The 27,980-nt window shown below is 49.9% G+C and overlaps 1 protein-coding gene across 1 annotated transcript; it reads left to right on the top strand.

Annotated features, from left to right (window-relative positions):
- Positions 1 to 6,527: 6,527 nt before the first annotated feature.
- CILP2 (cartilage intermediate layer protein 2) lies at positions 6,528 to 26,690 on the top strand. The gene is made up of 9 exons (XM_081895387.1): positions 6,528 to 7,101; positions 10,539 to 10,625; positions 13,918 to 14,181; positions 15,740 to 15,931; positions 19,462 to 19,620; positions 20,352 to 20,666; positions 22,420 to 22,528; positions 23,185 to 23,342; positions 24,059 to 26,690. The coding sequence occupies exons 1-9, from the start codon at positions 7,038 to 7,040 to the stop codon at positions 26,449 to 26,451; spliced, it is 3,741 nt and encodes a 1,246-aa protein (XP_081751513.1). The 5' UTR covers positions 6,528 to 7,037; the 3' UTR covers positions 26,452 to 26,690.
- The last annotated feature ends 1,290 nt before the right edge of the window (positions 26,691 to 27,980 follow it).

Below are 27,980 nucleotides of genomic sequence, written 5' to 3'. Positions count from 1 at the left end.
CAATACTGTGTGAACAAAATTAGGGAAAGTAGTCAATAATCCCGCTCCTGCAATCATGCGATAACAGAAGATCAAAGCATAGTAATTCTTAAGCAGAGAATATGTAATAGAATAGGGACACGGGTGACGCTGTGGGTTAAACCACAGAGCCTTCGGCTTGCCGATCAGAAGGTCGGCAGTTCGAATCCCCGCGATGGACGGGGTGAGCTCCCGTTGTTCGGTCCCAGCTCCTGCCAACCTAGCAGTTCGAAAGCACGTCAAAGTGCAAATAGATAAATAGGTACCACTCCAGCGGGAAGGTAAACGGTGTTTCCATGCACTACAAAGGGACCCCTGATCATTAGGTCCAGTCGTGGCCGACTCTGGGGTTGCGGCGCTCATCTGGCTTTACTGGCCGAGGAAGCCGGCGTCCAGCTTCCGGGTCATGTGGCCAGCAGGACTGAGCTGCTTCTGGTGAACCAGAGCAGCGCACGGAAATGCCGTTTACCTTCCCCCCAGAGTGGTGCCTATTTATCTACTTGCACTTTGACGTGCTTTCGAACTGCTAGGTTGGCAGGAGCAGGGACTGAGCAATGGGAACTCACCCCGTCATTGCGGGGATTTGAACCGCCGACCTTCTGATCGGCAAGTCCTAGGCTCTGTGGTTTAACCCACAGCGCCACCCGTGTCCCTATATATATGTTAGTAGAACATTATTAGCCACGTACTGTAATGCCTGTTATTGTTTAAGTCCTCCCGGGTCAGGGCCTCGATTTATAATAAATATTCCCTCTTCAGAGCGGGAGCCGCCTCTTTGCCGATCAGGGATGGCAGAACCCCTGGCCCTCCAGACGTCGTTGGGAATTGTAGTTTAGCCGCACCCGGTGGGCGCCGCTTGGCTATTTCTGCCTTAGCTGAAGTCTTTCTTCTTCTTTTTAGCTCCGCTTAATATGTTGTATGACCCTAGAAAAAAGCCACTTGGGACTGGAGGGGACACTCAATCTACACAGATCCGCTTCGGGGCACCGCCAGTAATGTAAATTATGATTCGTGCGCAAAATGCTTTTTAAAACATTAAAAAAGAAATGCCAACCGAGGTTTTGTACTAGGCCCAAAGCGGACTTTTGTGCTGTGTCTGTTTTCATTTTTATCTCTCCTTTCCAAATATTTCCCCTCCGCCACAACTAGAAGTTCTTTTTCTCCCCTGCATTACAGTTCGATGGCCCAAAGAACGACGTGTGTGTTTTTGTGTCCGCAAAAGATTTTTTACTTTTTGAATGTTATCTAGATTTCGACAACTGGTTTAGGGTATTTTTGCACTGCTGAATCAGGAAATGGCACCCGTTTCTCTCCATCAGGTCAGGTTTACTGGAAACTGAATGGTGGGCGTTGATAAAGGTAAGTACATGTAAATTGCATGTTGCTTCACCATTTTTCAAACTTCAGGGCTTGAACTTCCATTTCTTGGAACTCCTGGGATGCTCAGCGGCAGGGAGGTCTCTCTTCAGAGTCCAACAGTAATCAGCCATCATGACTGTGTCCCAGCGACCCTGATACCTGGTCTCCATCTCTTTCACGTCCTGATGGAATCTCTCCCCCTGCTCGTCACTCATTGAACCCAGGTTCTCAGGAAACCGGTCCATATGTGAAAATAGGTAGTGCATCTTGACACTCATGTTGCAGCCCAGGTTTCTGAAAGCAGTCAGCGTGTTGTTGACAAGTTCTGCGTAGTTTCTGGCCTGATTGTTGCCAAGAAAGTTCTTCACTACCAGAACAAATGCCTTCCACGCTTCCAGTTCCGCTTCGTTCATTGAGTTTCCGAACTCTGGATCTCTGATGAGCTGACGGATCGACGATGCCAGCTTTCAACTTCTCCATGGTCAATCCTGGAAAAGCCTGGCACAAGTAAGTGAAGCAGTCGCCATCCTTACTTTTGATCCCCCAACTTTATGCCTTGCCGCACCAATTTATGGAAGATTTTGAGGTTTTATGACTTCAAACTGATCCCTTTTCGGCATAATCACCCAGAACTATCGGACCTGAATATTGAATCATTAAAATAATCATTTCCAATCAAAACAATTATTCGACATGGCATTTTACCCCCACCAACTTCTAAAATGCTCCACACAGGCGTACACATGAACAAAAACGTTAAAAAACGACATGTGGCCATAGCTCAAAAACTTGACCTGATTGAGCAAAACCAATGTGATTTTTGGATTCAGCGTATCAGATTCGTCCTAAATCAACTGAAAAAATGCAGACAACAAATTTGTTGTTGACCAGTGAATCGGTTCTTGATTTGGGGGGGGGGTACGGACAGGGGTTTCTTTTATAGGCTGTTTAAGTTGTAATTCTCTAACTGCCCCCCGGGTCCTTGAGATGAAGCTTTGGGTAAGAAATAATAAAGTAATAATGGGCTGTATCCAATTCAGTTCTAGCTCAGAGTAGTCCCACTGAAATGAGTCAGTCAATGGGTCTCCGACGGGGCAGGGAACCGATGAACGGCAAATTTGTCCCGTTCGCAGATTTCCGAAACGATTCGCAAAGGTTTGCTTTTGCAATTTTGCAAGGCTGTTCTCCGGCCGCATTTAATGCGTACGGAAGCGAGGGGAAACTGTGTGTCAAAACGTCAGGGGGAAATAACATAAGCAGGCATGATATCAGGGCAAGTGGCTTTGCCAGGAATGCGTGCGTCGCATGCCCAAATGTGCCATTTTAGGAGGAAATCACAAGTCGTGTGCCCCGCCTACCTGCCTGCTCCCTAAAATATCACTGGTTTGCTCCTTCCTATATTGTTGTTTAGTCATTTAGTGGTGTCCGCCTCTTTGTGACCCCCTGGACCAGAGCATGCCAGGCCCTCCTGTCTTCCACTGCCTCCCGCAGTTTGGTCAACTCATGTTGGTAGCTTAGAGAACACTGTCCCAGCATCTCGTCCTCCGTCGTCCCCTTCTCCTTGCGCCCTCCATCTTTCCCAACATCAGGGTCTTTTCCAGGGAGTCTTCTCTTCTCCTGAGGTGGCCAAAGTCTTGGAGCCTCAGCTTCAGGATCTGTCCTTCCCGTGAGCACTCAGGGCTGATTTCCTTCCGAATGGAGAGGTTTGATCTTCTTGCAGTCCATGGGACTCTCAAGAGTCTCTTCCAGCACCAGAATTCAAAAGCATCCATTCTTCGGTGATCAGCCTTCTTGATGGTCCAGCTCTCACTTCCATACATCACTACTGGGGAAACCAGAGCTTTTACTATACGGACCTTTGTTGGCAAGGTGATGTCTCTGCTTTTTAAGATGCTTTTCTATATATAGGGTGCCTAGATTCTGCATGGACAAGTTGCACGGCAACATGGGCAAATAGCTTCAGATACCTATTAGGTCCATCAGTTGCCATGTAGCTTTTAGTAAAGGTAAAGGGACCCCTGACTATTAGGTCCAGTCACGGACGACTCTGGGGTTGCGGCGCTCATCTCGCTTTATTGGCCGAGGGAGCCGGCGTACAGCTTCCGGGTCATGTGGCCAGCATGACAAAGCCACTTCTGGCGAACCAGAGCAGCACACTGAAGCACCGTTTACCTTCCCACCGGAGTGGTACCTATTTATCTACTTGCACTTTGATGTGCTCTTGAATTGCTAGGTTGGCAGGAGCAGGGACCGAGCAACGGGAGCTCAGCCCGTCATTGCGGGGATTCGAACCGCCGACCTTCTGATGGGCAAGCCCTAGGCTCTGTGGTTTAACCCACAGCGCCACCCGCATCCCGATGTAGCTTTTATTCAACACCAAAAATGACAATTTGTTGTGGACAAAGGACAGCTGGACATATAAAGGACCCCATTACCTTCAGTAGCTGAGGGCCTCATCAAACCGAAATCCGGCCCTGGCCTGGGGTGGTTGGTTTTGGGCAGGTTCGGGATTTGACTCGGGCCGGCCTCTGCCTGCCACAGCTAAACAAAACACCAGACGACCATCCCCTTTGTGGTTCGAAAATGGCTTGTGTTGACCTAATCCCCTTTCCTGCTGAATCTGTGAATAAATTCGGCCGCCGGCGGATGACCGGGGCAGCGGAAAGGGGGCGATTTGGCGGCTGCGGAGTTTGTGGATGTTTCTGTGTCGCAGAATGTAGGTAAGAAAACCGCTCCGGGGTTCCTCTGCAATTTTCCGGAAATTGCCCTCGTGCCTGCAAACAAACACACACACACACAAACACGGCGAGCTTTTTAGCTTTCTGTTTCGTTGGGCGGAGGGAGACGAATGTCTTTTGTTTGTTTTTCAAGTGCAATCTTTATCGGTTTAAAATCAACATATATACACACAAAGAAAACTTAGGTGAAAAAACAGAGAGAGGGGATGGGGAAGGGAAAACCGAATGAAAGGAAAACAGCACATCTCTTGCAAACAAAAAGAAAACAGGACACGAATACACAAAAATATCCCAGCCATCAACTTCTGAGTTCCTGGATACAGGTTTTTTGTTTCCTTAATTGCTTGCCTCTGTTTTTCAGCGGGAGACAAATGTCTCAGGTGGCGGGTGCTTGGGGGGCAAGCCCCACCCTACCCCAGTTTTGTAGGGCAGAGTCCCCGGTCAGGACCACAGTTCCCAGAATTCCCTGGGAAAGAGGGGCTGGCTGTTAAACCAAGCTGGGGATCAGGGGATAACTTAAAACTACAGTTCCCAGGGATCTCTAGGGGAAACTGTGACTGTTTAAGGCATGGGTAGGCAAACTAAAAGGGCCGCTGTGGGTTAAACCACAGAGCCTAGGACTTGCCGATCGGAAGGTCGGCAGTTCGAATCCCCGCAATGACGGGGTGAGCTCCCGTTGCTCGTTCCCTGCTCCTGCCCACATAGCAGTTCGAAAGCATGTCAAAGTGCAAGTAGATAAATAGGTAAACGGCGTTTCCGTGCGCTGCTCTGGTTCACCAGAAGCGGCTTAGTCCTGCTGGCCACATGACCCGGAAGCCGGATCAAAACTTGAAAGCCCTTTTAGCCTCCTTTCTTTGTGGTCTCGGACGACAAAGAAGCAAAGGTTGTCTGGTCCCTTGAATCACAAAAATGCTGTGTCCTTTGAGACTAGTATCTATACTCTTAACATGCCACCCCAAACTTTATTTTCTTGATTTATTGGGATTTGTAAAGCGCTGTGCCACAGAGCCTAGGGCTTGCCGATCAGAAGGTCGGCTGTTCGAATCCCCACGACGGGGTGAGCTCCCGTTGCTCGGTCCCTGCTCCTGCCAACCTAGCAGTTCGAAAGCACGTCAAAGTGCAAGTAGATCAATAGGTACCACTCCGGCGGGAAGGTAAACGGCGTTTCCGTGCGCTGCTCTGGTTCGCCAGAAGTGGCTTAGTCCTGCTGGCCACATGACCCAGAAGCTGGACGCCAGCTCCCTCGGCCAGTAAAGTGAGATGAACGCCACAACCCCAGAGTCGGCCACAACTGGACCTAATGGTCAGGGGTCCCTTTACCTGGTTTAGCTGCCGTCACCTGGTTTAGTCGGCCAGTCGAAGCCGTTCCCAGGTGTTGCCACTGTCTCATGCTGACGGCTTCTAGGAGCCGCAGGTGAGAGCTGAGTGCAGGTTGGGGGCCAAAGGTGGAGAAATTGACCCCAGAAGGAACACGGCATGCCCCTGCCAGAGGTACTGCCCCTCCCCTAACACCCTATATAAATGTGTGGGGCTGTGTTTGAAGGTGACCTGGAAACTACAACTAATCCAGAATGCGGCAGCTAGACTGGGGACTGGGAGCGGCCGCTGAGACCATATGGGACTCACAGTCATATTGGACTCACTGCTGTCCATGGAGGCGGAGGTCAGTTCGGTGTCCAGGGCAGCTCCACCTGGTACACAGGATGAGACCCTCCCTGCCCACGGACTGTCTGGCCAGAGTGGTGCATGCTCTGGTTATCTCCCGCTTGGACTACTGCAATGTGCTCTACGTGGGGCTACCTTTGAAGGTGACCTGGAAACTGCAATTAATCCAGAATGCGGCAGCTAGACTGGGGACTGGGAGCGGCCGCCGAGACCACATAACACTGGTCTTGAAAGACCTACATTGGCTCCTGGGACGTTTCTGAGCACAATTCAAAGTGTTGGTGCTGACCTTGAAAGCCCTAAATGGCCCAGTAGACCTGAAGGAGCGTCTCCACCTCCATCGTCCAGCCCGGACACCTGGGTCCATCTCCCGAGGGCCTTCTGGCAGTTCCCTCCCTGTGAGAAGCAAGGTTATAGGGAACCAGGCAGAGGGCCTTCTTGGTGGTGGCGCCTTCCCATCAGGTGTCAAGGAAATAAGCAACTACCTGACTTTTAGAAGACATCTGAAGGCAGCCCTGTTCAGGGAAGCTTTTAACGTTTGACCTTTTATCGTGCTTTCAATATTCTGTTGGGAGCCGCCCAGAGCGGCCGGGGAAACCCGGCCGGATCAGCGGAGTATAAATAATAAATCATTATAATATTATTGTGATAATAATCACACAGCCTTTCCGACGACAGCAGATTTGTTAGGAAGGTGTTCCACGGCTGGCTGCACAGAATCATTAAAAAAACCCAGCCCGTGTTAAAAACAGTGGTCTGTAATAAACAGCGACGAACCGCTGGCTTCAAAAGAACACATCTGTAATGAAACCTCTGGAACGAGGAGCGCATGAGCTCATTTCTGGTTTTACTGCCTCTTCTCATTCTTCCCGAACCCTGTCCAATTTTAGCAGCCTAAACCAGCAAAGGCTACTGTGGAAGGCTTCCCAAAACCAACAACAATAAAATATGTGTATTTTTTTAGAAAGAAAGAAAGCTCTGCTGATAATCTTCCAGCTCTGCCCGACTTGACCAGATTCCCCCGTTTCTCTTATTTCCCTCGGTCAAGACTTCGCTGTCCAAAAAGGCCTCTGAGCCAACAGGAGAGAGAGAAACGGGCTCCTATAAAGACTTGCTTTTTTCCAACGCAGCTCCAGTTTCAAAGAGACCTGCGAGAAGGGACAACACCGGACCTCTGAGTCTCCTGTGTGTCCAAACCTGGGAGGAGGAGGAGAAAGAAAGAAAGCCTGCGAGGAATTCGAACCCGAGGCCGGAGAGATGGAGGGCCGGAAGGCGGAGATTTTCCTCTGCTTGGTGCTTTTCGGCTGCATGGCGGCTCAAGGTAAACGCCTTTTTTTTTCTTCTTCCAGTTTCCGGCCGTCGAATTGCAGGGCCACCCCGGAGGACATCTAGCCTGACCCCCTTTCGGAGCAGGAATGAGGTGGCAGAAAATAGGTGCAGAGGCCAAACGTGTCAGGTTCTCAGACCCGCAAAGGCGAAAAGTCCCTCCAAATCTGCCCCACTTTGAATTCCAGGATGATTCCTATAATTGGATGGTTTGACAAATGGGGAACAGATTTATTCATATTTATATGGCAGAGTCAGAGGTCCCATATTAAATATAAGTTGACTGCCGACCATCTGATTGGCAAGTCCTAGGCTCTGAGGTTTGACCCAAAGTGCCACCTGCGTCCCCTATATAAATATATGCATTTATATAAATATAAATACAAGTTACTTACTGATAAAAGAGAAAGGGGTGTATTTAGTCTCCCGGATCCAAAATTATATTATGAGGCACCCCCCCAAAAAATAGAAATGCGATCTAGGAAATTCCCTCTTTTTTGGGGGGTCATTTTTGGGGGGTGCACCCCTTCGGGCAGGGGGAAGCGGATATTTTTTGCGAAAACGGCTGTACATTTGGGTGACAGCCCATTCAATCCAACCTGTTGAAATCCACAGGCTGTGTCTGTTCTTTCCGATGGGTCTACTCTGAGTAGGGCTACCGTTCGATTCAGCTCCTTATAATGGGAAATTCCTTGTGGAATTTCCCCCCCCCCCCCGTTGTGCAAAATTGCTTGTAGAAATTGTGTGTGTCTTTTTGGGGGGGTGTCGTGTGCGAATTTTGTGCGATTCAAGAGGGTGAAAGTTACACCTTTGTGAAGAGACAGAGCAAACTGAAGCTTAAGACCTGACAAGGGGGATTAATAATAATAATAATAATAATAATAATAATCTGCTCCTGACAGAATATTAAAAGCACGATAGAATATCAAACGTTAAAAACTTCCTTAAACAAATCCAGAAAAGATTGGATTTGAAGCAGACCTTGGAGAGGAAAATTTCCATACAAAGGGGGGCAGATAATTTTCGTGCCCCTCCTCCAAACCCCAACAGCTACACACAAAAATTCACCCAAAAATTCACCGACACCAGGGACCAAAATACTAAGGGAAATGTGTGAATAGATCTATCTATCTATCTATCTATCTATCTCTATCTCTATCTCTCCATCATCTATCTCTATCTATCATCTATCTATCTATCTATCTATCTATCTATCTATCTATCTATCTATCATCTATCTATCATCTATCTATCATCATCTATCTATCTATCTATATCTATCTATCTATCTATCTATCTATCTATCTATCTATCTATCTATCTATCTATCTATCATCTATCTATCTATCATCTATCTATCTATCTATCTATCTATCTATCTATCATCTATCTATCTATCTATCTATCTATCTATCTATCTATCATCTATCTATCATCATCTATCTATCATCATCTATCTATCTATCATCTATCTATCTATCATCTCTCTCTCTCTCTCTCTCTCTCTCTCTCTCTCTCTCTCTCTTTCTCTGTCTCTCTATCATCTATCTATCTTTCATCTATGTAATTACACACACACACACACACACACACACACACACACACACATTGTGTTTAATTGCTGTATAACCCGCCCCGGGACCTCAGGGCAAAGGGCAGGGAATTATCACAAAACCTCATCATACCATCTTTGAGTTTTGTCGCATGCAGGATTCAAACCTGCCACCTTGGCATTAACCGTGCCTTAACCAAGTGTTTCTCGGCCTTTTCCCGGCCCTGGCCCCCTTTCTGACCTCGTTTCCTCTCCCCCCCCCCCGTCCTACCATCGGAAAGGTAGCTATTTTGCTTGTAAATAGAAACTTTACTGATAATTTTTTATAGTTATATAATTTCGCCTGCGGCCCCCGTGGAATATCTGGGTGCCTGTGGGGGCCATATGGCTGAGAAACATTGCTCTAACCAACTCAGGCTAGACCCAAATGCTAAAAGAGGCCCAAAATGTCATTTATTCTAACCTCCTGCAGAATAATAATAATAATAATAATAATAATAATAATAATAATATGAATAAACTGAGGGGGCAGGGGAGTTCACCTGATGAAATCCTTGGGCAATAACCTTCTCACAGACTGATGGAAGGACTTTGTGGATCGGCGGAACTCCTTGCCACTGGAAGTGGCGATGAGAGCCTTCAACCCAGCCGGCTCTTCTAAAAAAAGGGTTTAAATCATAGAATAGTTGGAAGGGAGCACGAGGGTCATTTAGTCCAACCCCCCTGCAAAGCAGGGATCTCTTGCCCAAAGTGGGGCTAACTCGAACCCGCGACCCTTAGATTAAGAGCCTCACGCCCTCTAGTTTGCAGGGAGGGGAAATGGGTCCGTTTGTGTGTTTGCTCCCGGCACAAATCTCAGCCACGCAGAGAGCTTCAGATGGGGGCTGGTTTAAATCAAAGTTTAAATCGGCATTTCCGTTCCGATAAGGGCGCAATTTCCTTCTGATGTGAGTCTGGTCAATGCCCAGCGCAATGCAGGAATTATTCCGAATTATTCCTTCCATCTCCTCTGGGAATATAGAAGAGGATAAGAATATTTGCATCAGACACTAGCCAACAAAATAAAACGTACTGAAGATGGAGGTAAAAAACTATAGAAAACTCATTTTGGGGTGGGGGTGTTTTGCATCTATAACCAAATAATAGATCTTATTCTAATCGCCCCTGCTAAAAACCTTGCCGTTTCTGCTGTCACCTGATCATGTTGATCTGCTAAAAGGAAAGACTCAGTGCAGGATATATATTCCACCTCTTTTTTCTTTTCTTTTTTAGCTTTCCAAAAACATGCTGTCGAAAACATCCTGGGGCGAAACAGAAAAAATGGGAGGAATTTAATATATACTTCTGTTCTTTACTGCCATCCCAGACCATCCCAGCCTGTCCTGATTTTATAGGGACAGTCCTGGATTTATAGAAGCCGTCCTGGTTTCTGATTTGATCCCAGTCAGATTGGTGGGGTAATAATAATAATAATAATAATAATAATAATTCCCGAGATACAGCTTCAACAGATGTCTACGAACTCAGATGTTAGGCAGGAGGGAGAAAACATTTTCTCTGACCGTTAATAGTAATAATAATAATAATTTATACCCCACCCATCTGGCTGGGTCTCCCCAGCCACTCTGGGCGGCTTACAGCACATACGAAAATTCAGCAAAACTTCTGGGTTTTCAGCGTTTGAGAACCAAGGTGTTTGAAAACCAAGGCGTTTCAGAACCAAGGCGTTTGAGAACCAAGGCATTTCAGAACCAAGGCATTTCAGAACCAAGGTATCACTGTACTCTCAAACGGGAATGACGAAAACATACATAATTGTGGGCGCAAGCCTTGCAGTTCCACAGGTCTCTCTGAACGGGCTATTGCACATTTTCCAACAGATCCACCGGCGAAGAACGAATCGCGCCCAGCCAAGGATCAGAAGAAGAGAGAGATTGCCCGTTCGAGTTTTGACGCGGGAATGGTTGGTAGGTCATTTTGTCCTGGAAATACTGATTTATCTACGAGGGTTTGGGGGGAAAGGCCGGAGAAGATTTCACAGAAAACAAACAGGCTGTTCTGTCTCGCCGTTGCACCCGATTCCTCCTTAAAGGGGTAAAGGGACCCCTGACCATTAGGTCCAGTCGCGGACGACTCTGGGGTTGCGGCGCTCATCTCGCTTTACTGGTCGAGGGAGCCGGCGTACAGCTTCCGGGTCATGTGGCCAGCAGGACTAAGCCGCTTCTGGCGAACCAGAGTAGCGCACGGAAACGCCGTTTGCCTTCCCACCGGAGCGGTACCTCTTTATCTACTTGCGCTGGCGTGCTTTCGAACTGCTAGGTGGGCAGGAGCAGGGACTGAGCAACGGGAGCTCACACCGTCATTGCGGGGATTCGAACCGCCGACCTTCCGATCGGCAAGTCCTAGGCTCTGTGGTTTAACCCACAGCGCCAGCATGTCCTTAAATTTGGTTTAATCTGATGCCTTTCCCAGCTCAATTTCCACTGCTACAGTTGCCCCAGGATGCCTGTTCCACATTTCTCAGAACCTAGACATCGGAACTACCTGCCTATTGACGTCTCCTTTTTCGGTGCCTGCTAAAAACCTTGCAGTTTAGACAAGCCTACCCAGATACTTAGGAAGTTGGCGAAAATGGCGAAAATGTATGGAGAAAGCTCCGATTAGTGATGGAAGTGTAAAGAGAAGGAAAGTACTTTTTATCATCTATGGTGGAATTGTAAAATACTGTATTTTTCGCTCCGTAAGACGCACCTGACCATACAACGTACCTAGTTTTTAGAGGAGGAAAACAAGGGGGGGGGGGAATATTCTGAACCAAACAGTGGATGTATGATTTTTGTGCTTCATGCTGTGGCCACAGACATGTGATCTGATGGTGAATTTGGGGTAACCCAATGCAAAAATCCTGAGGATCCATGTGGATCCGTGCTTTGTAACCATGTTTTTGCACCATTGAAGCCCCAGGAAACAGCGGATGCGTGTTTTTTTGGTGCAGGCTGTAGCCGTGGACATGCTATGTGATCTGGTGGTGAATTTCGGGTGAATTTGAGTGACCCAATGTAAAAATCCTGAGGATCCATGGGCTTTTACCTTCCCAGGCAGCCTCCTTTATCTCTAGCATCCCTTATCTCGCTCCCGATCGCTTGCCGATCAGCTGTTCAGCAGCTTTGTTTCAACACCCCCTGGGGAATTCGACTCCAGGGACCACACATTCGCTCCATAAGACGCACAGACATTTCCCCTTACTTTTTAGGAAGGAAAAAGTGTGTCTTTAAAAAAAATAAAATTATTAAGTTTCTTACAGATGTAACACATTTCACACATTTCACAACAAAAGAAAAACGGGGGCAGGGACAAAAAGAAAAAAGACAAGATCACAAATATAAACAAAAAAGAGAGTAGAAACAAAATACCGGTAAACACCTAAACAACACAAATTAATTAATTATTTAAACTTCTAACCTCATAAACATATTTTGGGCTTCCCCATGGACCCTCCCATCTGAATTTCCTTGTAATTAAAATGTAGCAGTTTTCTAATATCATTTCTTTTAAAAAAACCCCCACAATATTCCAATTAAAATAAAATTTCTTAAAGTTCTAAATCTTATGTATTTAATTAACTCTTAATATAATCCTAGGCCTATTTTGGTACTTTCAAGTAATTACTAATTTTTAATATCGCAGTATTTATTCAAATAGCCCTTAAATTTCTTCCACTCTTCTTGGTATTCCTCTTCTTTTTGGTCGCGGATTCTTCCGGTAAGGTCAGCCAGCTCCGTATATTCCATCGCTTTCATCTGCCGTTCTTCCACAGTTGGTAGTTCTTGTGTTTTCCATTTCTTGGCGATTAAAATCCGAGGAGCAGTTGTGCGTCTTACGGAGCGAAAAATGCGGTAGTTAACAAATGATTGGGAAAGGATATGGGTTGCATTCTGGTCACGTTGCGAACGGGCCTCCGGAACGGATCTCGTTCACAACCAAAGGTACCACTGTACATAAATCCGGCGCTGGGGTGTGTGTGTGTGTGTGAGATGGAGGAGGCCCCCCCAGCTCAGAAGTGGGGGCACCGGCCTCTTCTTTTATATATATATATAATTTTTTATGGAAGTATGGAAGTGAGAGCTGGACCATCAAGAAGGCTGATCGCCGAAGAATGGATGCTTTTGAATTCTGGTGCTGGAGGAGACTCTTGAGAGTCCCATGGACTGGAAGAAGATCCAACCTCTCCATTCGGAAGGAAATCAGCCCTGAGTGCTCACTGGAAGGACAGATCCTGAAGCTGAGGCTCCAAGACTTTGGCCACCTCAGGAGTAGAAAAGACTCCCTGGAAAAGACCCTGATGTTGGGAAAGATGGAGGGCACAAGGAGAAGGGGACGACGGAGGAGGAGATGGTGGGACAGTGTTCTCGGAGCTACCAGCATGAGTCTGACCAAACTGGGGGAGACAGTGGAGGACAGAGGTGCCTGGCGTGCTCTGGTCCATGGGGTCACCAAGAGTCGGACACGACTAAACGACTAAACAGCAACAAAATTTTTATTAAATTTTTCCTTTACAAATAAATCCATACAACCATGTTTACAAATTTGCTACTTTTTGAGCTTCCACCAGCTCCTCCCTCAATCATCCATTTTTCTTATCTTCACGCATTTTCTATATGATATTGCCAATTTAATATTAACCTTCCATCTCTCTTTCTTTTTTACAATATACCTTGTACTATCACAAAGCCTCCTTAAAACCCACTAGCGTTGTCTCTTCGTCACATATAGTTTTCAGATAATCCGTGAACTTTCCCCAGTCCTCGATGAATTTGTGATCTTTCTGGTATCTGATTTTTCCAGTCATTTTATCCAGTTCTGCATAGTCCGTAAGTTTCATTCTCCACTCATTCAAGGTCAGTAGTTCCTCTTGTTTCCATTTTTGGGCCATTCATATTCTTGCCGCTGTTACTGCATACTGAAAAAGTTTATAATCACTTCTATTTATCTCTCTTCCTGTTATTCCTAACAAAAGGGCTTCTGGTTTTTTTACAAACGTGTATTTAAGCATCATTTTCAACTCATTATATATCATTTCCCAGAAACCCTTTACCTTCTTACATTCCCACCACGTATGAAAAAATGATCCTTCTTTTTCTTTACATTTCCAGCACTTATTACATGTTTTGTACATTTTTGCTAACTTTACGGGTGTAATATACCATCTGTAAACCATGGGGGCACCGGCCTCTGCTAAACCCCAGCTCTCCTTTGCAGGGGAGTGGACCTCATGGTTCAACGTGGACCACCCGGGAGGCGAAGGCGATTTTGAGACCCTGGAAGCCATCCGCTTCTATTACCCGGATCGCGTCTGTGCCCAGCCCACCGCCATCCAGGCCCGGACCACCGAATGGGAGCTGCCGGAAGAAGTTGGAGAGGTGGTTCACTCCAGCCCCCAAGAAGGTTTCCGGTGCCACAACCAGGAGCAGCCCGAGGGCAAGACGTGCTCCAACTACCACATCCGGTTCCTCTGCCCCCCAGGTGAGAGCGCTAAGGTGGCCGCCCCTTGCAGGCAGGACCGCTCACCTGTCAATCACAGTGACATCCTGGCGACAGAAGGAATGTGTCGTGGTTAATGGCATCACCAGGCTCCTCGGGAGACCAGACCAGGTCTTATTCTCCCGCCTTTCACTGAGCCCTGGCGACGGAGGTTAATTGGGAGAGGGAGGAGGGAAGGGCAGACACCATCCCCTCCAACGTTTCTCCCGTGGAAATAGGGACGTCCTATTCCATCCCCTCCAACGTTTCTCCCGTGGAAATAGGGACGTCCTATTGCATCCCCTCCAACGTTTCTCCCCTGAAAATAGGGACGTCCTATTCCATCCCCTCCAACGTTTCTCCCGTGGAAATAGGGACGTCCTATTCCATCCCCTCCAACGTTTCTCCCCTGAAAATAGGGACGTCCTTTTCCATCCCCTCCAACGTTTCTCCCCTGAAAATAGGGACGTCCTATTCCATCCCCTCCAACGTTTCTCCCCTGAAAATAGGGACGTCCTATTCCATCCCCTCCAACGTTTCTCCCCTGAAAATAGGGACGTCCTATTCCATCCCCTCCAACGTTTCTCCCCTGAAATAAGGGACGTCCTATTCCATCCCCTCCAACGTTTCTCCCCTGAAAATAGGGACGTCCTTTTCCATCCCCTCCAACAGTTCTCCCCTGAAATAAGGGACGTCCTATTCCATCCCCTCCAACGCTTCTCCTGTGAAAATAGGGACGTCCTATTCCATCCCCTCCAACGTTTCTCCCCTGAAAATAGGGACGTCCTATTCCATCCCCTCCAACGTTTCTCCCCTGAAAATACGGACGTCCTATTCCATCCCCTCCAACGCTTCTCCTGTGAAAATAGGGACGTCCTATTCCATCCCCTCCGACGTTTGTCCCCTGAAAATAGGGACGTCCTATTCCATTCCCTCCAACGCTTCTCCTGTGAAAATAGGGACGTCCTATTCCATCCCCTCCAACGTTTCTCCCCTGGAAATAGGGACGTCCTATTCCATCCCCTCCAACGTTTCTCCCCTGAAAATAGGGATGTCCTATTCCATTCCCTCCAACGTTTCTCCCCTGAAGATAGGGACTTCCTATTCCATCCCCTCCAATGTTTCTCCCCTGAAAATAGGGACGTCCCAAGGGAAAGTGGGGTCAAAATTCCGGGATCGCATCAGAAACTGGGAAAGCTTCTGTAAATCCTGGAAAATAGGGATGCTCAGAGATTGTCCGACTTCTCCAGAAAATGCATGCCATAATTTGCAGCTGGATCCCTCAGGGCTGACGCTTGCAGACTTTGTGCTCAGTTTCTTCGTAACAAAAAATAAAAATTAAACACACTACCTGGGGATTCAAACCCTCCAACTTGAGACTTCAAGAAGGGTTTTTTTGCCTTGGAAGAGTTCCAGCAGCCGGATAGAGAGACCTGGGCTGTATTTAGGATTCCCAACTCCATATTTTAAAAAAGCAATTGCATTTTAAAGATGTTTTCCCCACGCTAAATATCCTTTCTGCCTTCTTCTCTCCCCTCCTGGCTTCACATCGCTTCGAAAGATCCCACGGACTGGTTGGTGTGGTCAGTGTGGTCTTCTTGGAGCTCCTGTTCACGGACGGCTTGCGGCACGAACGGCGTCCAAACCAGACACCGGAGCTGTTTGAACAGCTCTGCACCAGCCCTGAGGAGACTGACCAAGTGCCCAGGGAAATCTGCTGAACGTCGGGCGTGCAGCAACGAACCTTGCCGAGGTAACGAGTGCGAATCCTGGGGTTGGGTACCGCTGGGCAGGGCTGCGTTTGTTATGGGGGTTCTGCACCCAAAGCAGCAAGGCTCCTGCCCCATGCTTCATTCCCTTAACTCCTTGCCTTCGGCCCTTGCCTATCCACCACACCCTCCAACATTTCTCCAATGAAAATAGGGGCATCCTATACCCTCCAACGTTTCTCCTGTGAGAACAGGGACGTCCTATTCCATCCCCTCCAACGTTTCTCCCGTGAAAATAGGGACGTCCTATTCCATCTCCTCCAACGTTTCTCCCGTGAAAATAGGGACGTCCTATTCCATCCCCTCCAACGTTTCTCCCGTGAAAATAGGGACGTCCCATTCCATCCCCTCCAACGTTTCTCCCGTAAAAAGAGGGACGTCCTATTCCATCCCCTCCAACGTTTCTCCCCTGAAAATAGGGACATCCTATTCCATCCCCTCCAACGTTTCTCCCCTGAAAATAGGGACGTCCTATTCCATCCCCTCCAATGTTTCTCCCCTGAAAATAGGGACATCCTATTCCATCCCCTCCAATGTTTCTCCCCTGAAAATAGGGACATCCTATTCCATCCCCTCCAACGTTTCTCCCATGAAAATAGGGACATCCTATTCCATCCCCTCCAACGTTTCTCCCCTGAAAATAGGGACGTCCTATTCCATCCCCTCCAATGTTTCTCCTGTGAAAATAGGGACATCCTATTCCATCCCCTCCAACGTTTCTCCCCTGAAAATAGGGACGTCCTATTCCATCCCCTCCAACATTTCTCCTGTGAAAATAGGGACGTCCTATTCCATCCCCTCCAACGTTTCTCCCCTGAAAATAGGGACGTCCTATTCCATCCCCTCCAACGTTTCTCCCCTGAAAATAGGGACGTCCTATTCCATCCCCTCCAATGTTTCTCCTGTGAAAATAGGGACGTCCTATTCCACCCTCTCCAACGTTTCTCCCCTGAAAATAGGGACGTCCTATTCCACCCTCTCCAACGTTTCTCCCCTGAAAATAGGGACGTCCTATTCCACCCTCTCCAACGTTTCTCCCCTGAAAATAGGGACGTCCTATTCCACCCTCTCCAACGTTTCTCTCCTGAAAATAGGGACGTCCTATTCCACCCTCTCCAACGTTTCTCCCCTGAAAATAGGGACGTCCTATTCCATCCCCTCCAACGTTTCTCCCCTGAAAATAGGGACGTCCTATTCCACCCTCTCCAACGTTTCTCCCCTGAAAATAGGGACGTCCTATTCCATCCCCTCCAACGTTTCTCCCCTGAAAATAGGGACGTCCTATTCCATCCCCTCCAACGTTTCTCCCCTGAAAATAGGGACGTCCTATTCCATCCCCTCCAACGTTTCTCCCCTGAAAATAGGGACGTCCTATTCCACCCCCTCCAATGTTTCTCCCCTGAAAATAGGGACGTCCTATTCCATCCCATCCACTGTTTCTCCTGTGAAAATAGGGGCATCCTAAGGAAAATTGGGACCAAGTCAGAAACCGGGACGGCTTATGTCAATCCGGGGAAATGGGGACACTCAGATGTTCTGCACCTCCTTTTGGAATTTGCAAAAGCCCAAGGAACAGGCGAGGCAATTGTTTGGGAAACGGAGACACAGGTCTGTCCGTCCCCCTCTTCCCAATGGGGTCAGCCCATCACCGAAGAAAAATTTCAGGAATGCTGTAGTTGGTCTCCAAAAGGGCCTGTTGTTGTTTTTTATAGACAAGAGTTATTTTTTTAATGAACCTCACTCCCGCCGACACGAGATGCCAAGTACTTTTTCAGTCGTGCTTTGAACATTCTTGCTGAGACGGGAGAGTCATCCGATCTCCTCTTTTTCCTTGTTTTGCCTGGAAAAAGGAGGGCAGACTCTACAAATACTCTTTTTCTCTCGGTTTTTCGCTGAGGGCTGGCAAACCCTCTGCAATTCTTCCCTCTCAAGCTCTTCCAAAACGGCAGCCGAATGTTTTCCCCCGAGGTTTCGCGATGGAAATAGCAGAGGCGCGAGACGGGTCCGTGCCCTGTGCCGTGGCAGGAGAGCAGGAGTTTAAAAGCTTGAAGGGGGTCCTCCGTCCTGGAGGGGTCATCCAGTCTGACCCACTTCAATATCAGCTAAATAAACCCCAGTAAAACCAGCTGATGTCTCGGGCGATTGGCAGGGACCTGGACCAAAGGTTTGGGCCTGATTCTGACCGCAGGCCAGAGATTTGCCGCCCTCTTCTCTGCATACATGATACTTCCCCTGCCCCCGGTGGGGTAGTTTGGCCAGTGCCGGATTTACATATAAGCTAAACAAGCTCTAAGGGACACGGGTGGTGCTGTGGGTTAAACCACAGAGCCTAGGGCTTGCCGATCAGAAGGTCGGCAGTTCGAATCCCTGCAATGACGGGGTGAGCGCCCATTGCTCAGTCCCTGCTCCTGCCAACCTAGCAGTTCAAAAGCACACCAGTGCAAGTAGATAAATAGGTACCGCTCCGGCGGGAAGGTAAACAGCGTTTCCGTGCGCTCTGGCTTCCGTCATGTGCCAGAAGCGGTTCAGTCCTGTTTTGCTCTCCAAGGCCAAACTTGCCAGTTGTTCCTTTTATCTCTTGATTCCCTACTTTAGCATTCCAATCCCCTGTGATGAAAACATCCTTCTTTGGTGCAACTTCTATAAGGTGTTGTAAGTCTTCATAGAGTTGGTCAATTTCAGTTTCTTCAGCACCAGTAGTTGATGCATAAACTTGGATTTGTTGTTGTTTAGTCGTTTATTCGTGTCCGCCTCTTCGTGACCCCCTGGACCAGAGCACGCCAGGCCCTCCTGTCTTCCACTGCCTCCCGCAGTTGGGTCAAACTCATGCTGGTGGCTTCGAGAACACTGTCCCACCATCTCGTCCTCTGTCGCCCCCTTCTCCTTGCGCCCTCCATCTTTCCCAGCATCAGGGTCTTTTCAGGGAGTCTTCTCTTCTCATGAGGTGGCCAAAGTCTTGGAGCCTCAGCTTCAGGATCTGTCCTTCCAGTGAGCACTCAGGGCTGATTTCCTTCCGAATGGAGAGGTTGGATCTTCTTGCAGTCCATGGGACTCTCAAGAGTCTCCTCCAGCACCAGAATTCAAAAGCATCCATTCTTTGGCAATCAGCCTTCTTGATGGTCCAGCTCTCACTTCCATACATCACTGCTGGGAAAACCAGAGCTTTAACTATACGGACCTTTGTTGGCAAGGTGATGTCTCTGCTTTTTAAGATGCTGTCTAGGTTTCTCATTGCTTTTCTCCCAAGAAGCAGGCGTCTTTTAATTTTGTGGCTGCTGTCACCATCTGCAGAGATCATGGAGCCCAAGAAAGTAAAATCTCTCACTGCCTCCATTTCTTCCCCTTCTATTTGCCAGGAGGTGATGGGACCAGTGGCCATGATCTTCGTTTTTTTAATGTTGAGCTTCAGACCATATTTTGCGCTCTCCTCTTTCACCCTCAATAAAATCCCCTTTAGCGCGCTTCTTTTTTTGTGCGGAAGCGGGTTCTAATCCTGCGTCTTCCGCCCCCACAGAGCCCCATTGGAGCAGCTGGGGGGCCTGGAGCCCCTGCTCAAAGACCTGCGGCGGCGGAGGGAAGAGGGTCCGTCGGCGGAGCTGCCCAAAGTCCAAGCTCGTCCGCTGCCCCGGCCGTCCCTCGGAGGTGCAGAAATGTTCGCTGGCACCCTGTCCAGGTACCAAAACCTCTCTCTCTACTCCTCTGGCAAAGTTTCTCTGCACCTGCCCAGGTATCCCCATGCTAGCACCTGCCCTTATCCTCTCCCTCTGCTTTTCCCTCCCTCCCTCCCTCCCTCCCTTCCACCCACCCGTCATCCCCCTCCATTTCTTCAACCATCACTTACCTAATGACATTACATACACCATCACTTCCTTCAGATCTTTGGTGACTGGCCTCCTGCCATCCACCATCACTTACTTTCTTCTGCCATCACTTGCCTCCTTCCGTACATCACTTGTTTACTTACTTTTGCCATCACTTGCCTCCTTCCATTACTTATTCTTCCTTCCTTCCTTCCTTCCTTCCTTCCTTCCTTCCTTCCTTCCTTCTGCCATCACTTGCCTCCTTCCATCACTTATTTTCTTTCTTTCTTTCTTTCTTTCTTTCTTTCTTTCTTTCTTTCTTCTGCGATCACTTCCCTCCCTCCTTCCATCCATCACTTATTTACTTACTTTTGCCATCACTTACCTCCTTCCATCACTTATTTCCTTCCTTCCTTCCTTCCTTCCTTCCTTCCTTCCTTCCTTCCTTCCTTCCTTCCTTCCTTCCTTCCGCCATCACTTGCCTCCTTCCATCAACATGCAGTTGCATGTAGATGTTGAAAAGCATGGGGGAGAGGACAGAACCCTGAGGCACCCCACACGTGGTCCCTCCTAACTCTACAATTCTGTGGCTCTGTGTTTCCAGCTTGCCAGCTCAGCTGTGATGTGGGCGTCCCCAGAAAGGACTGTACCAGTTGCACCTGCCCCAACCACACCGTCCTGGGCACCGTACGGAGCGCGAAGGGAGTGGCCCTCGCCGGTGCCCAGATCTTTCTCCAGGAACGGCCCCTGGCCCTGCTGGCCAAGAGCAACCGGCGCGGCCAGTTCACCGTCCGAGGCATCTGTGCTGGGAGTGGGGTCAACGTCAGCGCAAAGCTCGAGAGGTTTGCCCAAAGCAGCAGCCCGGCGATCACCAACAGCTCTCGGACATCTGTGGTAGACCTAGTCCTCCATCGACTAGGTAACAAGGCAGACTCCGATTCTTTAGCTGCATTGAGATAATCATCATCATTCTTTATTACGGTCCAGAGACCCAACAAATCGTTGCAAAGCAATGCACAATTCCAACAGTCTACCTCCAGGTTAGGGACGTGGGTGGCGCTGTGGTTTAAACCACAGAGCCTAGGACTTGCTGATCAGAAGGTCGGCGGTTCGAATCCCCGCAACGGAGTGAGCTCCCGTTGCTCGGTCCCTGCTTCTGCTCACCTAGCAGTTCAAAAGCACGTCAAAGTGCAAGTAGATAAATTGGTACCAATGCAGTGGGAAGGTAAACGGCGTTTCCGTGCGCTGCTCTGGTTCGCCAGAAGCGGCTTCATCCTGCAGGACGCCGGCTCCCTCAGCCAGTAAAGCGAGATGAGCGCCGCAACCCCCAGAGTCGTCCGCAACTGGACCTAATGGTCTCTTTACCTTTACCTTACCTCCGGGTTAAACAAGCATTTTGTTCAGAATATAGGGATTATTGGTTCTTGCAACCACCGATAAAAACTTTGCCACTGCCAATGTTCTAGCATTTGTCCGGTCTTCCAATAGGAACCTGACATAGCGAGCCTCTGATTTTCCCGGGAAAGGTACCAGCAAGGGGAATATCAGTTCAGCCCTGGCTTGCTCATATTTTGCACAGTGCAGCAAAATATGTTTTATGGAGTCGATGTCTTGAGCACACGAGCAAAGTCTGTCCTGGCAGGGAACTCCTCTCAACACTGCAGAAGGAGAGACGTTTAGTCTGGCTTTGGTGAAAAGCCTTCGATAGTTTGGTACTGTCAGGTTTTTAATGGAAGGTGTTAACTTAAAGACATGCCCATATTGTACTCCTACTGCCAGCGGACTGCAGACTGTGTGCAAGATCGCAAGTCACTGTGTGCATTAGCGCATAATCTTTGCTTTAACGTCTTTTGGGCGCCTTCATAACCCAGGTAATACAGTTGGTAATAGTAATAGTAATAATAATAATTATTTATTTATACCCTTCCTATCTGGTTTCCCCAGTTACTCTAGGCGGCTCCCAACAGAATATTAAAAACACGATAAAACGTCAAACAGTAAAAGCTTCCTAAGAAATCTGCAATGGGGCCTCGTTGGAAATACTGTGTGATTATTATCACAATAATATTATTATAATTTATTATTTATACCCCGCCAATCCGGCCGGGTTTCCCCAGCTGCTCTGGGCAGCTCCCAACAGAATACTAAAAACACGATAAAACACCAAATGTTAAAAGCTTCCCTAAAGAGGGCTGCCTTCAGATGTTTTCCAAAAGTCAGATAGTTGCTTATTTCCTTGACATCTGGCGGGAGGGTGTTCCACAGGGCGGTCGCCACCACCGAGAAGGCCCTCTGCCTGGTTCCCTGTAACCTCGCTTCTTGCAGGGAGGGAACCGCCAGAAGGCCCTCAGTGTCTGGGCTGAACGATGGGGCTGGAGACGCTCCTTCGGGTATACTGGGCCGTTTAGGGCTTTCAAGGTCAGCACCAACACTTTGAATTGTGCTCGGAAACGTACTGGGAGCCAATGTAGGTCTTTCAAGACTGGTGTTTTATGGTCTCAGTGGCCGCTCCCAGTCCCCAGTCTAGCTGCCACATTCTGGATTAGTTGCAGTTTCTGGGTCACCTTCAAAGGAGCACCTTTTTAAAAAGACAGGTCATTTATGATTTATCTATCCTGATTTTATACTACTTCTCTTCCCCCCCTTGCCCCCCCCCCGTCCATTCGCGGCAGAAAAACCTTACATGGTGTCTCATCCGGAAGAGAAAGTGAGGACAGTTGGACAAAGCGTACGGTTTTGCTGCAGAGCGCAGGGTGTTCCGGAGCCAATGAAGTATTACTGGTGAGTTGCTGGGATCGGGGCCCGTTGCTGGAGAAGGAAGAGGGGCTCCTTTCAAAAACACACACTCTCTCTTTCTCATATCAAACAATTTATACGCCGCTTAGCTCCAATAGCCTCTGCGCTGCTTACAAAGATTGTTGTTGTTGTTGTTGTTGTTGTTGTTGTTGAGTTGTTTAGTCGTGTCCGCCTCTTTGTGACCCCCTGGACCAGAGGAGGGAGGCTCCAACTGTGTTGCTTGGCTGCGTTGCTCACCCAATCAGGAGTCTAAGAACGACTGGGGGGTGGAGCTTGCATGCTTTGTGCCAATCAAATCGGCCGCGTTGCCTGGGGACTCACCTTTGCTCAGCGCTTCCCAGCGGAGAGGTGACTGTGGTTTTCCTTGCTGCATCCCCTTTGCCGGGTTGCTAGAGGCTTCGTTTGGCTGCTGGTTGACTAAAATCCCTTATTTTGGCTGCTGAACCCTTATTTTTGAGGCTGCTGGTCCCTTATTTTCAAATCTGTAAGTTGCCAGCTATGATATGGGAAGCATCAGAGAGCTTCCAAGCTCACAAGAGCTGACAGCCAGCCAGAGGGAAAGGAGCTCACTGTCGGTTTGCAGCCCTTATCGCTCAGTCGGCTTCTGACCTCCCCCTTCTCCATTTCCTCTCTTCCTCCAGGTATCACAACGGGACCCTCCTGGACCGCAAGGTGCACAGATATGACAGCAGCTTAGTGCTGAGGGACCTGCGGCCAAATCAGGCTGGCTCATACCACTGCAAAGCCAGCAATGACCTCGGCTCTGTCAAGTCCTCCGTGGCCCAGTTGGCTGTGATAGGTGAGCTCAGCTTCCTCCTCCGAGGCAAAACTCGGGCTGGGTGAGGTTCAGGCTCGATTCTTTGGAACCCGAACGTCCGACGGAGCTCCTGATTGGCTGCAGGAGCTTCCTGCAGCCAATCAGAAGCCACGCTTTGGTTTCCGAACGTCTTGGAAGTCGAACGGCCTTCTGCAACGGATTACATTCGATTTCTGAGGAATCACTGTATATCGGTATATCACGATGTTTAGGTAAAGGTAAAGGGACCCCTGACCATTAGGTCCAGTCGTGGCCAACTCTGGGGTTGCAGCGCTCATCTCGCTTTATTGGCCAAGGGAGCCGGTGTACAGCTTCTGGGTCATGTGGCCAGCAGGACTAAGCCGCTTCTGGTGAACCAGAGCAGCGCACGGAAACGCCGTTTACCTTCCCGCCGGAGTGGTACCTATTTATCTACTTGCACTTTGACGTGCTCTCAAACTGCTAGGTTGGCAGGAGCAGGGACCGAGCAACAGGAGCTCACCCCGTCATTGCGGGGATTTGAACCGCCGACCTTCTGATCGGCAAGTCCTAGGCTCTGTGGTTTAACCCACAGCACCACCCGCGTCCCTCACGAGGTTTAGCTGGTGATATATCACAAGCTTGGAAACCAGGTATCGCCCAGCCCTGTTCTTGAGCCACAGACCAGCTCTACCAGCTGCTAACAGATCTCTTGTTTTGGTCCTCTTCTATCGTTTCAGACCCAGGCGTCCCAGCCTGCACTGCCGAGCCAGAAGAATACCTCATCAAACTCCCCGACGAGTGTTTCCAAGAGGAGACGGGCTCCCAGTTCTACAACGTCGGCCAGTGCCCCAATGCCCGGTGTGCCGGCAGCCTTGCCGATGGACTGCAGTGCCGGGACGCCACAAAGCATTGCTGCGGGACGCGCCGCATGGAAGTTCGGGAGATTCGCTGCATTGGGTACGTCCTCCCCGTCAAGGTGGTTGCGGAGTGCGGCTGCAGCTCGTGCACCCAGCCCAAGGTACTGGTCCGTGGCAAGGCTTCGGCAGCGGACGATGGCGAACCTCTGCGCTTCGGTGAGATCTACCTGGGTGCTGAGAAGATCGGCTTCACCGGTTACAAGGGCACCTTCACCATCGAGGTTCCACCGGACACGGAGAGGCTGGTGGTGAAGTTTGTGGACCGGATGCAGAAATTTGTCGAGGCCGTCAAGGTCTTCCCATTTGACCAACGCGGTGGAGCCGTCTACCAGGATGTCAAGCTATTAAGGAGGAAGGAGCCGGTTGACTTGCAAGCCTTGGAGACCAATGTCATCCAACTCGGAGAAGTGGCTGGAGAAGATCCTGTTGGGGAGATCGTCATCCCCTCGGGATCTTTCTTCAGGCCCGACGGGGTACCGTACAACGGGACCGTACGGGCCAGCGTCACCTTCGTGGATCCACGGGACTTTGCCACCGTGAACGCCGCCTCCAGCGACTTGAATTTCATCAACGCCGACGGTGACCTCTCCCCTCTCCGGACTTACGGCATGTTTTCCATGGACTTCTGGGAAGAGGGCAGCAACCAGGGATTAGAGGCCAGGAGCGTGGAGGTCAAGATGGATGCCGAGCTCATCAAGATGCCGGGGCACCTCCAGAAAATGAAGCTCTGGTCCCTCAACCCCGTGACAGGCCTGTGGGAAGAGGAGGCCTCCTTTAAGCGGGCCGCGGCAGGGCGCCGCAAACGCGAGGAGAGGGCCTTCCTGATTGGCAACCTGGAAATCCGTGAGAGGCGGCTGTTCAACCTGGACGTGCCAGAGAATCGCCGCTGCTTTGTCAAGGTCCGAGCCTACATCAACGAAAAGCTCAACCCCAACGAACAACTGGAAGGAGTGGTGGTCACTCTAGTGAACCTCGAGCCCCGGCCTGGCTTTCCGTCCAACCCTCAGGCCTGGGGCCGCTTTGACAGTGTGGTGACAGGTCGCAACGGTGCGTGCCTTCCTGCCTTCTGCGACGGCCAGCAGGCCGATGCCTACACAGCCTACGTCACTGCCACGATGGGCGGGGAGGAGCTGGAGGCTGTGGCGTCCAGCCCGAAGCTCGACCCTCGCGCCGTGGGCGTTTCTCAGCCGTACCTCAACAAGCTGGGCTACCGGCGATCCGACCACGACGACCCAGCCCTCAAGAAGACGGCCTTCAAGATCAACCTCGCCAAGCCCAACCAGAACAACATTGACGAGACCAACGGTCCCATCTACCCATACCGGAGCCTGAGGGATTGCGACCAGGCGCCCGTCACAGCCAACCACTTCCGCTTCTACCGGGTGGAAGTGGACAAGTATGAATACAACGTGGTGCCATTCAAGGAGAGCGATTTGACGTCGTGGACCGGAGATTACCTCTCCTGGTGGCCCAACCCTCAAGAGTTCCGGGCTTGCTTCATCAAGGTGAAGATCAACGGGCCTCAACAATACATGGTCCGGTCTCGAAACGTGGGAGGCAGCCACCCTAGGACTCGGGGGCAACTTTACGGCCTGCGGGACTCTCAGAGCGTCCGGGACCTCGAGACGTATAACACATCAGCTGCTTGTGTCGAGTTCAAGTGCAGCGGAATGCTGTTTGACCAGGGACTTGTCGACAGGACTTTGGTGTCCGTCATCCCGCAGGGGAGCTGCCGTCGTACGGCGGTCAACAGCTACCTGAGGGAGTACCTCGGCCGCCACCCACCTGTCGTGGAAAACAACGACACCTCGGCCTTCGCCATGCTGGCTCCCGTGGACCCACTGGGGCACAACTACGGCATCTACACCGTGACCGACCAGAACCCGCGCCTGGCCAAGGAAATCGCCATTGGCCGCTGCTTTGACGGCACCTCGGATGGGTTCTCGCGGGAGATGAAATCTGACCGGGGTACGGCGGTCACTTTCTTTTGCCAGGAACGGCCGGTGGGGCGTAAGAGCTTCTTCCAGCGCCTGCTTGAAGCCCCCGTCCAGACGCTGACAGAGATCCGGCGTGAAATGGGGGAAAACGAACAGCTGCGAGGAGCTTCTCAGGTGGTGGCGTACCCGGCGGGGTTGCGGACCGTGTTTGCGGCGCAGTCTCGTCGGACCCCCAGCCGCAGGAGGAGGGTGGGTGCTTCACAGACCGGACAGTGAGCAAGGAAAAGAACTGATGGGTCGTCTTCACATGAAACTGGCACATTCCTCATCTCTCTCAAGCTGAGTGAGGAGGTGTATCCACGAGGAAAGCTTTGTCCCACCTCCCTCCAGATTGATGCCTCAAAACCAAGAAAGATAAACACAATCTCCTGGCCTCATGCCTGCCGTTAATCCCCAGGGTCGATTCCTTAACCCACACCCTGCCTGTGGTCTTCCCCAAGGGTGTAGTGGTAAATTGTGAATTGCCCCCCATATCCCTGGTCCCAAGGAGAGTGCCATAGTCGTGGCTGCCCCCCAGGAATAGCCACACCCCCAAGGAGCGCCTCTAATTGCACACGTGAGGATAGCCACGCCCACAAGGAAAGCCACGCCCCGTGGATAGAAAGCCACACCCCCACGGAGGGTCCCAAAATATAGGCAGCAGGTTCAATTCATTACAGTGGTACCTCGGGTTAAGTACTTAATTCATTCCGGAGGTCTGTTCTTAACCTGAAACTGTTCTTAACCTGAAGCACCACTTTAGCTAATGGGGCCTCCTGCTGCCGCCGCACCGGCGGAGGACGATTTCTGTTCTCATCCTGAAGCAAAGTTCTTAACCCAAGGTAATATTTCTGGGTTAGCGGAGTGTGTAACCTGAAGTGTACGTAACCTGAAGCGTACGTAACCTGAAGCATATGTAACCCGAGGTACCACTGTATTCACACACAGTGTACATATAGCACGATACACAGTTGATTAAGATTGGCATAACTGCCACGCAATTTGTTGTTCCCTTAGACTAAATCGCCCCGGGCCTAATAGTGTTGACTTCTGGCTGCCGTGGTTCAGCTTTAGCCAGCTAACGTGAAGCGGAAACCCCCTCAAAGGAAAGGGGAGACGTACCCAGCCTCTCCTCAGTTGCTTTCCTCCTCCTCCCACTTCCTTCGCTGTTAACGTGTCGCAAACAAACTTGAAAGCCTTGTCGTTGCCTCATTCGCTTGCAGTGGGAGGGCAATGTTGTGCTTGGGGACATCAGATTTGGCCACCGGTCAGAGCAAGATGCCGGACGAGATAGGTTTGATCCAGGGTGTTCTTATGCTGACCGGTAATTTAAAACTGGAAACCCCTGGGGAGATCGAGTCAAGGAATCGAATCCTGAGCAAGCCTCTCTCACACACCCGCACCCCCAGAATTCATTCTGAAAAACCTGGCTGTTATATAGACATATGCATTACATATAAATAGGGACGCGGGTGGCGCTGTGGGTTAAACCACTGAGCCTAGGATATGCCGATCGGAAGGTCGGCGGTTCGAATCCCTGCGACGGGGTGAGCTCCCATTGCTCGGTCCCTGCTCCTGCCAACCTAGCACGTCAAAGTGCAAGTAGATAAATAGGTACCGCTCCGGCGGGAAGGTAAACGGCGTTTCCGTGCGTTGCTCCGGTTCGCCAGAAGCGGCTTAGTCCTGCTGGCCACATGACCCGGAAGCTGTACGCCGGCTCCCTCGGCCAGTAAAACGAGATGAGCGCTGCAACCCCAGAGTCGGCC

This window comes from Podarcis melisellensis (genome assembly GCF_964234715.1).
Source record: "Podarcis melisellensis genome assembly, chromosome: 18".
In the NCBI taxonomy this organism is placed as follows: domain Eukaryota; kingdom Metazoa; phylum Chordata; class Lepidosauria; order Squamata; family Lacertidae; genus Podarcis; species Podarcis melisellensis.
The sequence above is the reverse complement of the archived record's forward strand: the minus strand, read 5'-3'. Positions and strand labels throughout refer to the sequence as shown.

What these genes read in the sequence shown, in the direction of transcription:
- CILP2 (XM_081895387.1), top strand. Translation starts at nt 7,038, where the DNA reads ATGGAGGGCCGGAAGGCGGAGATTTTCCTCTGCTTGGTGCTTTTCGGC. An exon ending in TTCGCTGGCACCCTGTCCAG is followed by an intron (nt 19,621 to 20,351) that starts GTACCAAAACCT and finishes CTGTGTTTCCAG; the next exon opens with CTTGCCAGCTCAGCTGTGAT. An exon ending in GAGCCAATGAAGTATTACTG is followed by an intron (nt 22,529 to 23,184) that starts GTGAGTTGCTGG and finishes CTCTTCCTCCAG; the next exon opens with GTATCACAACGGGACCCTCC.